The sequence below is a fragment of the Phoenix dactylifera genome, chromosome 12, assembly GCF_051530095.1.
Source record: "Phoenix dactylifera cultivar Ajwa chromosome 12, Ajwa_hap1_PhDact_Kaust_v1.1, whole genome shotgun sequence".
NCBI classification, from domain to species: domain Eukaryota; kingdom Viridiplantae; phylum Streptophyta; class Magnoliopsida; order Arecales; family Arecaceae; genus Phoenix; species Phoenix dactylifera.
The window spans coordinates 6,028,456-6,041,501 of NC_143201.1; the positions used below are offsets into that span (position 1 = coordinate 6,028,456).

General features: G+C 39.2%; 1 protein-coding gene across 1 annotated transcript; it reads left to right on the top strand.

Annotated features, from left to right (window-relative positions):
• Nucleotides 1-1,019: 1,019 nt before the first annotated feature.
• LOC103695541 (RNA-binding protein Y14A-like) lies at nt 1,020-11,970 on the top strand. The gene is made up of 4 exons (XM_008776903.6): nt 1,020-1,415; nt 2,802-2,938; nt 9,916-10,061; nt 11,670-11,970. Exons 1-4 carry the CDS (start codon nt 1,115-1,117, stop codon nt 11,716-11,718), a joined length of 633 nt encoding a protein of 210 aa, XP_008775125.3. The 5' UTR covers nt 1,020-1,114; the 3' UTR covers nt 11,719-11,970.
• Nucleotides 11,971-13,046: the final 1,076 nt, after the last annotated feature.

A 13,046-nucleotide genomic window follows, 5' to 3' on the forward strand; every position in this document is an offset into this window, starting at 1 on the left:
GATAATGCAGAGTCTGTTGTAGACGGAAAAAAAGAGCCTACAATACAAAATGACTCACCTATGCGAGCATCTGTGGTATGACAGTCACAGGAGCGGAGCTCAGGGCGGCATGGGAAGGCATCACCTATGCGAGGAGTGTTTTAGGAGCTGGTGAAATCACCCTGGAAGGAGACTCCGCTATTGTGATCGATTGGATTCGAGATGCTGAGTGACAGGTCGACGGCCATCTTCTTCTTAGAGATATACAACGGATAGTGGAGACCTTGACTCCTTTCAGACTGCTCATGTATACCGAGAAGCGAACAGGGCAGCTGATTGGATTGCCTCCTTTGCTGCCCATCACTCTGGAGAGATCTCATGGGCATATGCTAATACTGTATCCCCACCTTTGTGCCACATAATGAATCTAGACTTAGTTGGTTGCACTCACGCCAAATTAATATGAACAACCATTATACCCAAAAAAAAAAGAAAGAAAGACTCACGACTATGGTGTAGTTGAACAAATACCCTAAGATCTTTAATGTAATAGAAAACATCTTTCCTTTATAATTGCACCGAGTGAGGCATTCATCTCTACCACACTTGACCTAAAATAGATACTAGCTAGTTTGCAATGGCACATTGATAGATGATGATATAATTGCTATCTCAACCTTTATAGCATTAGTTGATATAAACTGATATATTGCGAAATATTGATTATAAGATATTAATATATTTGCCAAGATATTAGCTAATCATTTTTTATAATTTTAAGTTGGCTGTCAATTAACAAAAATATTCCGACTGAATCTCTCAAATTATAGTTAATTTTGAACTATCATATTGATTAAGATTTTAAAATATCAGTACTTATAATGTCACCAATGGATCTAGAGAATCTTGATTTTTTTTTCTTTTTTTTCTCCAAAGAGAAACAGTCCTTGATCAAAAATTCACAAAAAAACTTGTTAGCATTGGTTAAGCACAGTCGCATGGTAGCCAAAAGTGGCCACTGGGCCTAAACCCCCCAAACCCAACCTAAAAGGCTACGAGGAGGCCAACCTCATGCTCACATCCTGTCGCTCTTCGTTTCTTTTTTGAAGCGAACGCAAGAGAGGAGGCGGTGAAGATGGCCGCCCACGCAGGGGACGTCGAAGTGGTAGATTTCGAGCCGGACGACGACGACGACCTCATGGACGAGGATGCCGGCGCCGACGTGGACGCCACCCCCACGGCCCCTGCCCCTAAGCTCCGCTCCGCCATCACCGGCGGCGCCTCCTCCTTCGCCGTCGGCGAGTCCTCCGCCGGGTCTTCCAGGAAGACCAAGGGAAGGGGCTTCCTCGAGGAGGCGGTACCCGACCGAGGCAGCCGCCTTGCCGCCCGGGACTTCGATTCCGTCGACTCCGACGGCGGCCCCGGCCCCCAGCGATGTGAGTTTCATCCGTCCACCCTCCCTCTCCTTTTCTTTTCATTTCTATGTTGTTCGTTTTTGAGTACTTCTAATGTTGTTGTTGTTGCGTGTTTCTACTCTCTTCCTTTGGTTGCCATATTATACTGTGGCTGGGGCTTATTTGTTTTCTATGAAATTGGTGGTAAATAAAGAAGTTCGCGAGAAAAATCTAGTATTAAAGTTGTGTATTTTCATAGAGACATAAATTTGGTGTATGTTTGTTCATTACATCATAAGTTAGAGAACCTTTTTTTTTTTTTAACTATCGCATATGCATGAATCTCTTTCTTTTTCTCTACATAAAGAATTTCAACTCAACATTGTTAATGACTAGAATTTTGTTGAAGTCGGACTTGTGAAAGAATAAATGAGAGAGATGGAGGGAAAGATTGCGACCTTAGGTTTCTTCAACCATTCTTTTTTGGTTTTTGGTAAGTTACAACCATTCCTTCAAAGGGAGTGCTTTTATTTTTGAATCTAAAAGGTATAGCTTGTAATGTAGTGCCATGGAGAAGCCTTCAACCTAGTTCCATTTTAAAATACCAAGCTCTATATAAACATGTTTGATGCTAGTTTTGGAATCTAAAAGGTATAACTTTCAATATAAAGCCATGGAGAAGCATTCAGTCTACTTCCATTTTTAAATACCATAGATGGATGCTGTAGAGCTATATATCAATATGTTTGTGCTAGTTTTTATGCTGAACATTCACAAAATTGTGCCGTCACTTGTAGGTGCCTGTAGTAGTCCCTTGCTGTTTATAATAGAAACAGCAGACTGTAACCTTTCATTTTGGCTATAGCATGCAGAAAAAAGTATGGAGCCTGCAAGTATCACAGTGGAGGGTAGAAAAGGTGGAAAATTTAGATTCCCATTCTTTGGATACAGCAGGCTGTTTTCTTACCTACAGTGGAAGAATTAGTTCCTACTTTATAATACAGTATGATAGCTGCTGATACTTGATAGCTTAATGACAAGTTTGACAAAATTCAACTTTTCAGGATCATTCCTTGCAGCGATCTAGTTATGTTTACCCTTGCTTCTGAGGTTCATTGTCTTGTCACAATACCTGCATGTGAATTATCGTGTGGCTCTCTTATTTCACAGCTTATTATCAGATGCATCTTTGCCTATATTCTAATGCTGTTGACGAACATTGCTAGTTTTAACTAGATCAGTATTTATTTTAAGTTTAGTACACAAAGCTGTTACTTTTCTATTTTTCCTGCAAAAAGAAAGAATAGTAAGATGAGCTGATGCCATGACCTTGAGGTTGCATATTTTTTGTTGAACAACTAATTTTTGAAACAGATAGCATTAATTTAGCTAACCTGTAATACACAAATATTCACTTCCTGTGTACAGCGATTGAGGGATGGATTGTGCTGGTTACTGGGGTTCATGAAGAGGCACAAGAAGATGATCTCCATAATGCCTTCCGTGAATTTGGGCAACTCAAGAACTTGCATCTCAATCTTGACCGTCGCACCGGATTTGTGAAGGTAAGTAAATTTCATTCTGTTCTTTAGAAGACACATCAATTGTATAACTGCCCTGTTAAGTATTGTTGACACTGGGATGTCTCTTTTACGTAGCTACATATGTAGAATATCCTTTTTGCTCTCCATGTTTCTTAAGTTGGGGGTCTCCCTAACTCTTTGTAAGTAGGAGATACAAGCCCGTGCCAAATGGCCCTCAAGCTTCAACTGCCTCATGGAAACTCTTCAATTGGATTCTATCATATAGTATTCCAGCTTGATACATCGATACTTCTTTAGAAGCCAACTTTTTTTTTTCTCTTTACCCAAATATTAGTGGTAATTGATATAGTTTGTTCTTTTGTCATTCCTTTGATCATGTCTTCAAGATTTCTTTTGCATGGATAGGGAGTTAGGGACCTTAGGTAGAGGTGGCAATGCTTAACCCTTTAACCCATTTAACTTGATTTAATATGTTGTAGATTATTTTAGGTTACTAGTTTAATATGGTTAGGTTTGGATCTAGAGTTTGATCCATTTAAAAACAGATTGAATTGGGTTTGCAGATTTTTAATCTATTTTGTATCCAACCTGATTCATATCTGGTCCAACCTGACCCAACTGCCACCCCTAACCTCAAGAGAATGGTTTCTTCTTTGCATGTGGTTTACTCTTCCTAGAGCTTTGTTGGGTAGACTGCCTTTGGAGGTCTTGGTCGACTCTAACAATACACATAATTTTCTGGCAGAGATGGTGGCCAAGAAGGTAGGGCTAGTGCCAAAAAGTAGCAGAGTGCTGCAGGTGGTGGTGGCTAGCAGCCGCCAAATCTCCAGCAGTGGAAAATGCATAGCAGTGCCGCTGGACTTACAAGGAACAACCTTCCTGATCGACTTTTTTCTTCTGGATTTTTAGGGATGTGATGCAGTCTTTGGATCTCAATTGTTGAGAAGTTTTAATTAGGACTTCCACACCATGGTCATGCATTTCTGCTAGGAAGGAAAAGAAGTGAGACTACAAGGAGCGAAAACTCCACCAGCATAGCTAGTTACAGCAAGTTCCTTCGACAAGGCAATGAAGTAGTCTAGCAACTGTGGGGCCTTGCTGTGGATGTTCTCTTTCAGTCGAGTCCATGTTAGATCAGCCAGTGGATGGCAGGACCCAAGATGCATGGATGCAAATCATTGAGGAGTTCAGGGACATTTTCTTAGAACCCATAGGGTTGCCACTGGCTTGAGCTCATGAACATAGCATTTCATTAAAGACAAGGACATTTCGTCTATTTTCTGTCTCCAGTGCTTTCCTATTCTTCTTATTTTTTTCCTCCTATGTCTTGTCAGATTAATGTTTGATTAAAACTAGAGCTATAACAAACAACATCCTAAAAATTGTCAAAACCAAAATTTGTATGACCCTTTTGAACCGCGGACTGTGTTTTGGACCTTGGAAATGAATGTTCATGAGTTTTATAATGTTTATAACCTCATTTGTATCAAGGCATGAATACACTGTTCCTTTTTCCTGTTTTCTTTTTTAAGTTCACCCCATTTGATTCTAGTTATCAATAATCTAGTTACTGTTATACTATTTAATCAATTTTTGATGTTCATAAGGATCAAACATTACTCTTGATAAGATGATAGGTTATGCATGGGTAAGAATGATGTGTTCGCAAAATTTGCTCTCCCAAGTGCAGGAGAATCGCACAAGCAGTAAAACTCGGGAGTCCGAGGTCGATTCCTCAGAGAACGAAATATGGATTATTAGCGTAATTCCAGATTAATTAATTCAATAAACTTGTTGATTAAGATGATGTTTTGCAAATAGAAAATAAAGCAGTAAATAGAGAATCAAAGTTTGAATGGATTAAGATGGTGTAGGGATCTGGAATCTCCCTTGATAATATTGCATTCAAGAAATAACTTCTTCGGTTCTTGATTAAAGATGTAAAAGCAGAATAGATCAAAACATGGGATATATTTTATGGACATATGAACTCTATTTCTAAGCATTCATCGTGCCTATTATATCAACGACAAATCAAATACTAAAGCGGTCCATATGTCAATCAATATAAACCATTAAAGAACTATCTACAAAATAATTATGCAAGAATCCATAACACATTGAAAATATAAATCTATAAGAGTAAAGGTTCAGAATTTACTTCAAAGAAAGCAATACATCAAAGGTTCCTCCATCACCCTTCACCTAAGAAATCAACCCTCCATTAAAACATTAGCCTTTGCCTCTCTTATTCTTTTCATTTCGGAAGAACAGGGCATCCCCTGTTTCTTCCTTCTTTTTTTTTTTCCTTTCAAACGCAGCCCCTGTTTTTGTTTAAATCGAAGAGGCCGGCCGCTCCTCTGTTTTCTTCTTCAAATCAGAGCTCGAATGTCCTTAGGGGCCAACATCTAGTTGATTTTAGTTAAGCTTAGGATATTTATGCACTGGGGTGATTTTTGGGCTAAGGACGAGTGATGAAATTCCGATCTTATCTTTTTTAATGGGTTCAGCCCTTAGAGTATTTTATGCTGATGTCTTATACTATATGCAACAATCAAGAGATTTTTTTTTAATGTTTTATGACATGACATTAAATTTCATTGAATAGTTGATCAAGCAAATTATTTCTTTCTTTCTTTTTTATTTTATTAGTTGAAGTTTGAAATTTGAAATTTAAAATTTGAAACTTTAGTTCTTCCCTCTTTTTTTTTAATTTTGAATAATCACCCTTGATCTTTTCTTAAAGTTTTTTTTAATCAATTTTCAATTAGCAACAAGGGTTAATGAGATATGATAACAATAAAATTCTGATTCTAAAAAAAAAATAAACACAGAAAATTCAAAACAGAAAGCAGCAAAGTTTCATATTAATCTAATGGTCTTAAAAGTCTCAGAATGTCAATCAGACCGTTCAGATTATCGAACAATGTGTCTTGCACCAGCTGACCAAATTTGAGTCCAATCAGACGGCTAATTTCTATGATATCAGAGTTTGATGCAGATTGTGCAGGGAATTAAAAATAGTAGTAAAGATTTAAATTTTTTTTTCAAAAGAAAAATACTAACTACTAAGGTACTAATTAAATCTAAAATTATACTAATAACTCAGCCGCTCCCCGGCAACGACGCCAAAAACTTGATGTGTTCGCAAAAATGCTTTCGCGAAACTAATCTCCCAAGTGCAGGAGAATCGCACAAGCGGTAAAACTCGGAAGTCCGAGGTCGATTCCTCAGGGAGCGGTCTATGAATTATCAGTTTAATTTCAGATGTGATTTCAGATGGTTTATAGAAGTTTAGAGAAACTAATTAATAGATTAAGTTCAATAATATGGAGATAGCTAGGGATCCGGAATCTCCTTTGACAATATTACTTTCAACAAATAAACTCGACGATTCTTGATTAAAGATTAATTTGATAGAATAGTTCTAATCATGGAGTATATAATCTGAAAACATGATTTCAACATCCAAGTATTTATCGTGCCGGTTACGTCTACGACAAATCAAATATCGAAACAATCCATGCATCAATATATATAAACCATACAAGATCTATCTAATAAATAAATATGCAAGAATCCAAAACATACTAATGGATATAAATCAATTAGAATAAAAGTTTAGAGTGTACTTGAAGAAAGCAACATGACAAGGGTTCATCCATCACCCTTTGCTAAGGGAGTTAGCCTCCCATTACACACATCAGCATCTCTCCCTTTCTCACTTTTTTTTTTTCTTTTTCTTTTCAGAAACCGGGAATCCCCTGTTTCTCTCTTCTTCTTTTTTTTTTAATTTCAATCGCAAAGGCCTCCCAGCTCCTCTGTTTCTTTCTTTCCCCCCGGATGAGCCCCTCTTCCTTCCGAAAGAGCTCTCCTCATATAGATCCCCAGAGCCCATGGACAAGCTATGATTCCCCTGATCGCGCGTGGAGAGGAGCTGAGAACGGAGCGGACTCGGAGGGGTGGATCTGGGAGGTGATTGCGGGCGGATCCGGCGCTGATGGGTGCGACGCTTCACGAGATGCTGGGATCACGGGCTCGGGCGGACGCTGTGGAGGAGGCGGACGGCTGGGAGGTGATTGCAGGCGGATCCGACGCTGAGAACGGACGCCGAGGATCGTGCGTGGGAGGCTGAGGTCTGGGAGGTGATCGCTGGATGATCACGGAAGATTGCTTGCGCTGGGGGGGTCTGATGTTGGTCCGGCGTGTGAGGCAGGCTCGCGGAAGAAGAGGAGGCAGACGGCTGGGAGATTGAAATGGATGAGAGCTGCGGCAGGTTCTTCGGATGCTGGGTAGAAGCTGGGATGCTTGGATGCGGGAGAGTGTATCTGGAAGGTAATTGCGGGCGGATCCGGATTCCATGAGCTGGGAGGTTGCTCACTGACGGCTGCAGGCGAGATGGAATGCGTGAGGTGCGTGGGAGAAGAAGCTCGGATGCCGTGGATTGGTGAATCGCGAATGGGGCTCGGGCGGACGCTGGGATTCTGGGAGGCGGACGGGTTGATTCCTAATCTGGAAGCTGTGATGATGAGGAATGGACGCCTGGGATTGAGGTACGGACGCTGGCTCATGGATGAATCACGGACGGATGTGTGGGATGGTGGGCATGCTACTATGAACCACACGGACCGTTGGACCCTCCCGGATCATGAATCTAGCCCCTTTGGTTGCTGTTCCATTAGGCTGAACTTGGTCTGCTAATGCTCCTTCTGGTGTGCAAATGGGGCTGACCCTATGCGCTCAGCTATTGGCCTGTGGTGATGCATCTTTATAGACCCAATGCGCATTTAAACTCTGATCTGTGCCAAATAAAAATATGAAATTAATGCAGCACTTTTATCATTATTTGTTAGAAATAATATTAATTTAAACAGTGTGTAGATCGCACTTTTGTGCTCGCATCAAAGAAGAAGTTACAAGACATGACGGATTAGTCCCTTTTCTTACCCTATTGTATAATTAACGACTAAGACCCGTAATATCTTTATGTTCAATGACAAGTTTAATCTTGATTTTTCTGTTATAACAACAAAAGCTCCTTAATGATCTACATCTCTGTGCACCTTCTTCAAGGTTATAATAGTAGAATGTTTTAAAATTATGCCAACCATTTAACTTTAAAGAAGCAAGAGAATTAGTCATTAGTGGGACAGTTTGGATTATTCTATCCCATTTATAAATATTTTCTGTCCTAAATGCCTTTTCCTAAGAAAAGAAGCCTCACGGAATTCGTTCGAGAAAGGACTAATGTGTCTTAACCCCAAAGCAAGGGCGTTTAGTATGAAAATGTACTTAAAGAAATGAGGTCTTTTGGGTCCTAATAGGAAATCTTATGGATAATAGACTACGGACGTGTCTAGACAATATGGGGAGCTTGGGTATTTGAAGCCCATGTAACCATCTAGACGTTAGTTTGTTGTTTTCTTGTTGAACCAAGATAGACTTTGTTTTAGTCTTGTATGACATTTTTTGTAGTTCTTTTGATTTTAACTCTGATACTTCAAGGCTTTCGTCCCTATTATCAATTTAATGTTTAAACTTGAATTCAAGACACTAGAGGTGTGTTTGGTGTTGCTTTTGTCTTTAAAATGTCATTATCAAAAAATCACATTCATTTAAGTTCTTAAATTTTAAATAAAAGGTACATTTTTGTATTTGGTATTTGATGATCACATATAGAAACCTTTTAGGATGAGCTTACATGTTTGGAAGACAAGGAGCAAGCTCACAGGAGCCGAAGCCAAAAGCTAGTTTTTTCCAGTTTCTTCTAAAGGCCACTTTTTGGCATATGCTTCTTGTTGGACTTCCCAAATGTTGTTAGGAAACACTTGATTTTTTTAAGAAAGTACTTATTTGACTTTGAAAGTCGGAAAAGAACATTTTTTTGAGCAAAACCCAGCAAACTTCATGTCTCTCAAGGATTGAATGCTGGCGGCAATGTAAATTTGGCACTTTTACAGCAAGTAACATGTCATGCTGTGCTGTCCCATGTCAATGCTTGACAAGCATGGCAGCTCACCAAGTATTAATGCTGTTGATTTTGTGCTAATGGCATGTGCAGTAAGTTTCTGGCGTGTTACGTTTCATATGCCAAATGGCATGTAAAATTATGGTTCCTCAATGACTAGTACTGAGATGCACAAATGTTGTTAAAATCAGGATCAAATCATAAATCCTGGAGGGGGTTAGATTGGATTGGATCTTGGATCATAGATTGTAAGGTTTTTTCTGAATTCTTTGAAAAACTATAAAATATAATAGAAATAAGGACTGAAATATGAGTCAGCTATACAGTAGATGACTTGAAGATAAAAAGCCATACATGCAATAAGTCTGCTTTCCGCCATCATTAGCTTATGTGTAACATCTGATGAAACAAACATTGTGTCTGGTTTTTCGAGATATTTGTATATTACCTATAAATTCAATTATACTTTTATCTAGAATAGATTTAGCAAAACAAGATTTTAAGATATTACTTGGAAAGATACGAAATTTGCCTCTTGTCTTTAACTCCTTGAACTCCAATTATGGGCTTGCTGATCTTACTACTGAAGACTTGTATAATTTTAGAAGTCATATAGTCAAATAAATTATAGCAAATGGACTTACACATAATGCAATATGTGAATAGCATAATTAAATTGGGTGTTATGATCAAATAGATTGTAGGCACCATAATACATTTCTATATCTTATGATCCTGATCTCAATCCATGGATGCGATTCAGATCATTTATTTTGATCTAGATTTGGATCTTGAATTGTAAGACTTAACAGCAGTTGATGCATATGCGAGGCATTTTTATAATTTTTTTCATTTGCGCATTTTAGGAATTGTTGATGACCACATCCACTGGTTTAGGTTCTTGTAGTTCATTGTGACTGCATTTGGTAGTGGGTTATATAGCCTCAACCTTCCACCCTTTGTGTTTGTATGTAATATCTGTCTTTCCTTAACTGCCACATGTGCATTAAAATTTGGATGTTTCTTTCAGGGTTATGCTCTGATTGAATATGAGAACTTCAAGGAAGCACAAGATGCAATTACAACGCTGAATGGAACTGAGCTCCTCACACAAACCATATATGTTGACTGGGCATTTAGCAAAGGTCCTATCAAGCGCAGAAACATGAGAAGGAGGTAAGCTTTTATTCTCAAGTAATTTATATTCTTTACATGTAGTATGTGTCATTTAATCAGATTTTCACTTTCAAGTTGGTTGCTCTGAGTTTTAAAATTTAATTTGATGTGCAAAGTTTCTAACCTCCAAGCTGGGTATTGCCCATATTGTACATTATTTTTGTTGCTTTGTTTCTTTCTTTTCCCTTTTATAATGTGTATATTATTTCAAAACTCGAGTTTTCCGAATCTTCTCTATTTGTGACATTAGATAGTTTTTAGGCTCATGGTAACATTGCTCCATTGTGACCTAGGCATCACATGTTTGAAACATGTAAATAGCCTCTTTGTATGTAGAGTAAGGCTACGTGTATTTGACCCTCCCAGGTCCTTTAGTGGCGCTGGAGCCTTGTGCACCGGGGCACCCTTTTTAAAGGTGAGCCTTGGCATAGCAGTAAGGTAGCTCCACTGTGACCTGGGTATCATGGATTCAAAACACACATACACCCTCTCCACACATGGGGTTAAAGTTGTGTGTATCTAACCCTTCCCAGACTCTGCAATGATGGGAGCCTTGTCTCACCAGGCCTCACTTTTATGGCTTTTTTATTTGTATGTGATTTAACATTATCTCCTTTTGTTTTGTGGGCAAAGCATATGGAAGGTGGCTATTAGCCTTTTCGTTTTCAGTCGTTAGGATGATGTCTCATTTGTAGGGGTGGTATTGGATGCCACTGGCCTGACCTGAATCCACCCAAAATCCGAGGTTTGGGTATAAAAACAAACTCCATAATCTACTGGTGCAGGTTTGGCTCCCCAAAATCAAATCTGAAACCTTGTTAGGTTGGGCTTGGATATAGGATGATTCAAACCCACGATCCATTGGCCAACTCAATTATATATGTGAATTTATGTATAATTACATGAAGAAAATCTCTCTTTTATTTAGTAATCTCGACTGAAACGACTATTTTATCTCTTGCCTTCCAAGAGTATCCCAGAATTTTTATTTCCTTCTCATGATGGAGACCATGACAAGTGATGTCAATGATTGTCTGTGCAACAGAGATGAGGACAAGGTTCAGCAATTCCAATGAGTATCAGGTTCCACCCACAGCACCTTGTGCTTGCAATTTTGCCTCACCTCATTTTAAGGATAGATCATAGAAACAGCCCAGCAGATCTATGTAGTAACCCGAAACCTGACCGAAGACCAATTATACTTTGGGTTCGCTATGGGGTATAGGATTGTCAATTGCATTCGGATCTGACACATGTAATTTGTGTTTGGATGTGGATAAGCAAAAGCCAACCCAAACCTGAATTATTGCCGCCCCTAGTTATTTAATTACCATATTGAAATTACCAAGATGAATTAGTGAATTTTCTTTGGTGTCGTTGTTGATTTTCTAGGTTTATCGAGCACCAGGTTAGATGATGATAGTGATTCTTGTTATCTATTTAAGCCAACTCCACCTACTTCCATGCTGCAGCAATATTGCAACTTCCTAGTTTCCATTTTCAATGGTGTCCATTTAAGTTAGCTTTTCATTCAACTTTACATAGTGATAAGAAACCTCCAAGAAGTATTAAGCATTGCATGTATGACTACTTTATCTCTTTCCACAGGTCACCACGTGCTCACCGTTCCAGGAGCCCCCCAAGAAGGAGATATTGAAGCTTTGTTACTTATACTGTGAGCGACATTTGGATGTCATTAATATTTCCAACAGGTTGGAGGCCAGGAGGACACAGGGCCCAAGAGACAGGTGGCTGCACTGAGAGAAATTTGGAAACACAAACTGTTTGTAGGGGTTTCGGTAAAGAATGCAGTATGCTATATGACCAACCTTGTGATTATTCTCTAAGCTTCTTTCTCTGGCACTTGTCACCTGTTGAATTATATATTTAATGCATCCAAGATTTTCAAGGTTGGGTGTGTTTATTTCGCTTGAGTGGCATGCTGAATCTGCATTATCATTCACAAGTTTATCGGTCCTTTGTAGCCAGGTATTGTGTTTAAAATCTTTTCAGTCAAGGTGACCAACCTTCATCACAGGAGCATAACTTGCTTCCATGCATTCCTTTCCTTGAACTTGAAAAGGAGGATGTTCCCTCTGTTAGTTCAACTGGGGAGATGATGCAGTTTTCTCTGGTGATGACCGAAACAGGTCATGGGTGGCGCTTGGGAGCATGGAACTAATGAGACCAAGTCTAAACTTTCGGGAAGAATATGACTAATGTCAAGATAATAAATTAGTGGAATGAGCATATAACTTTGTGGGAAACTCCTTGGATCAAAGATCCTTGAACTCAAAGCATTGCTGCCACTGCTGGGTGGGTAATGATGGATACGAATACTGAATAGATAAATGGTAGATCTTAGCCTCTGATAGTTGGGACATTTTATCTCAAATTTGCTTTTCGCTTTTGATTGATGCAGCCCTCTTGCATCTCTCAAAGTCTTAGGTGAAGATAGAAAATCAAGTGAACCTACCATAAATATAGACTTTATTTGCAATGCGCATCCTTCACAATAGACTGCACAAGCTTCTGCGCAAACGACCGCCCTCACCGGGGCGAACAAATATTTCGTAGAAATAATTTATCCTAGTGCATCATAACTAGTATCTTTCTTCAATTACTTCAAAGACCTTCAGTTTCTTCAGACAGATGAAGCAAACACATACCCCACGAGATGAGTAGTGTTAGGAACACTGGGGAACTAGTTAGCCACCCGGCTTTTGTGGCAGGTCCCAGCATTCCAAGCTTGCAGACCTGCAAGGAGAGCTCATTTCAAGTATCCGGTGCACCTGTTAAAGTGACAACGAATATTAAAAGAGAAGCGAGCATGCATCTGAATGCTGAATGAATTGGTGCTCACTGCCAGTAGAAACTTTTCCACTTACAGTGGAGCAGAACTTACAGACATGTCACAGAGCAAGAAGATAACATTTTAAGTATATTATGAGATATACAGTGTGATTGTGCCAACAAATGCCATGG

What these genes read in the sequence shown, in the direction of transcription:
- LOC103695541 (XM_008776903.6), top strand. Translation starts at nt 1,115, where the DNA reads ATGGCCGCCCACGCAGGGGACGTCGAAGTGGTAGATTTCGAGCCGGAC. An exon ending in CGGCCCCGGCCCCCAGCGAT is followed by an intron (nt 1,416 to 2,801) that starts GTGAGTTTCATC and finishes TCCTGTGTACAG; the next exon opens with CGATTGAGGGATGGATTGTG. An exon ending in GTCGCACCGGATTTGTGAAG is followed by an intron (nt 2,939 to 9,915) that starts GTAAGTAAATTT and finishes TGTTTCTTTCAG; the next exon opens with GGTTATGCTCTGATTGAATA.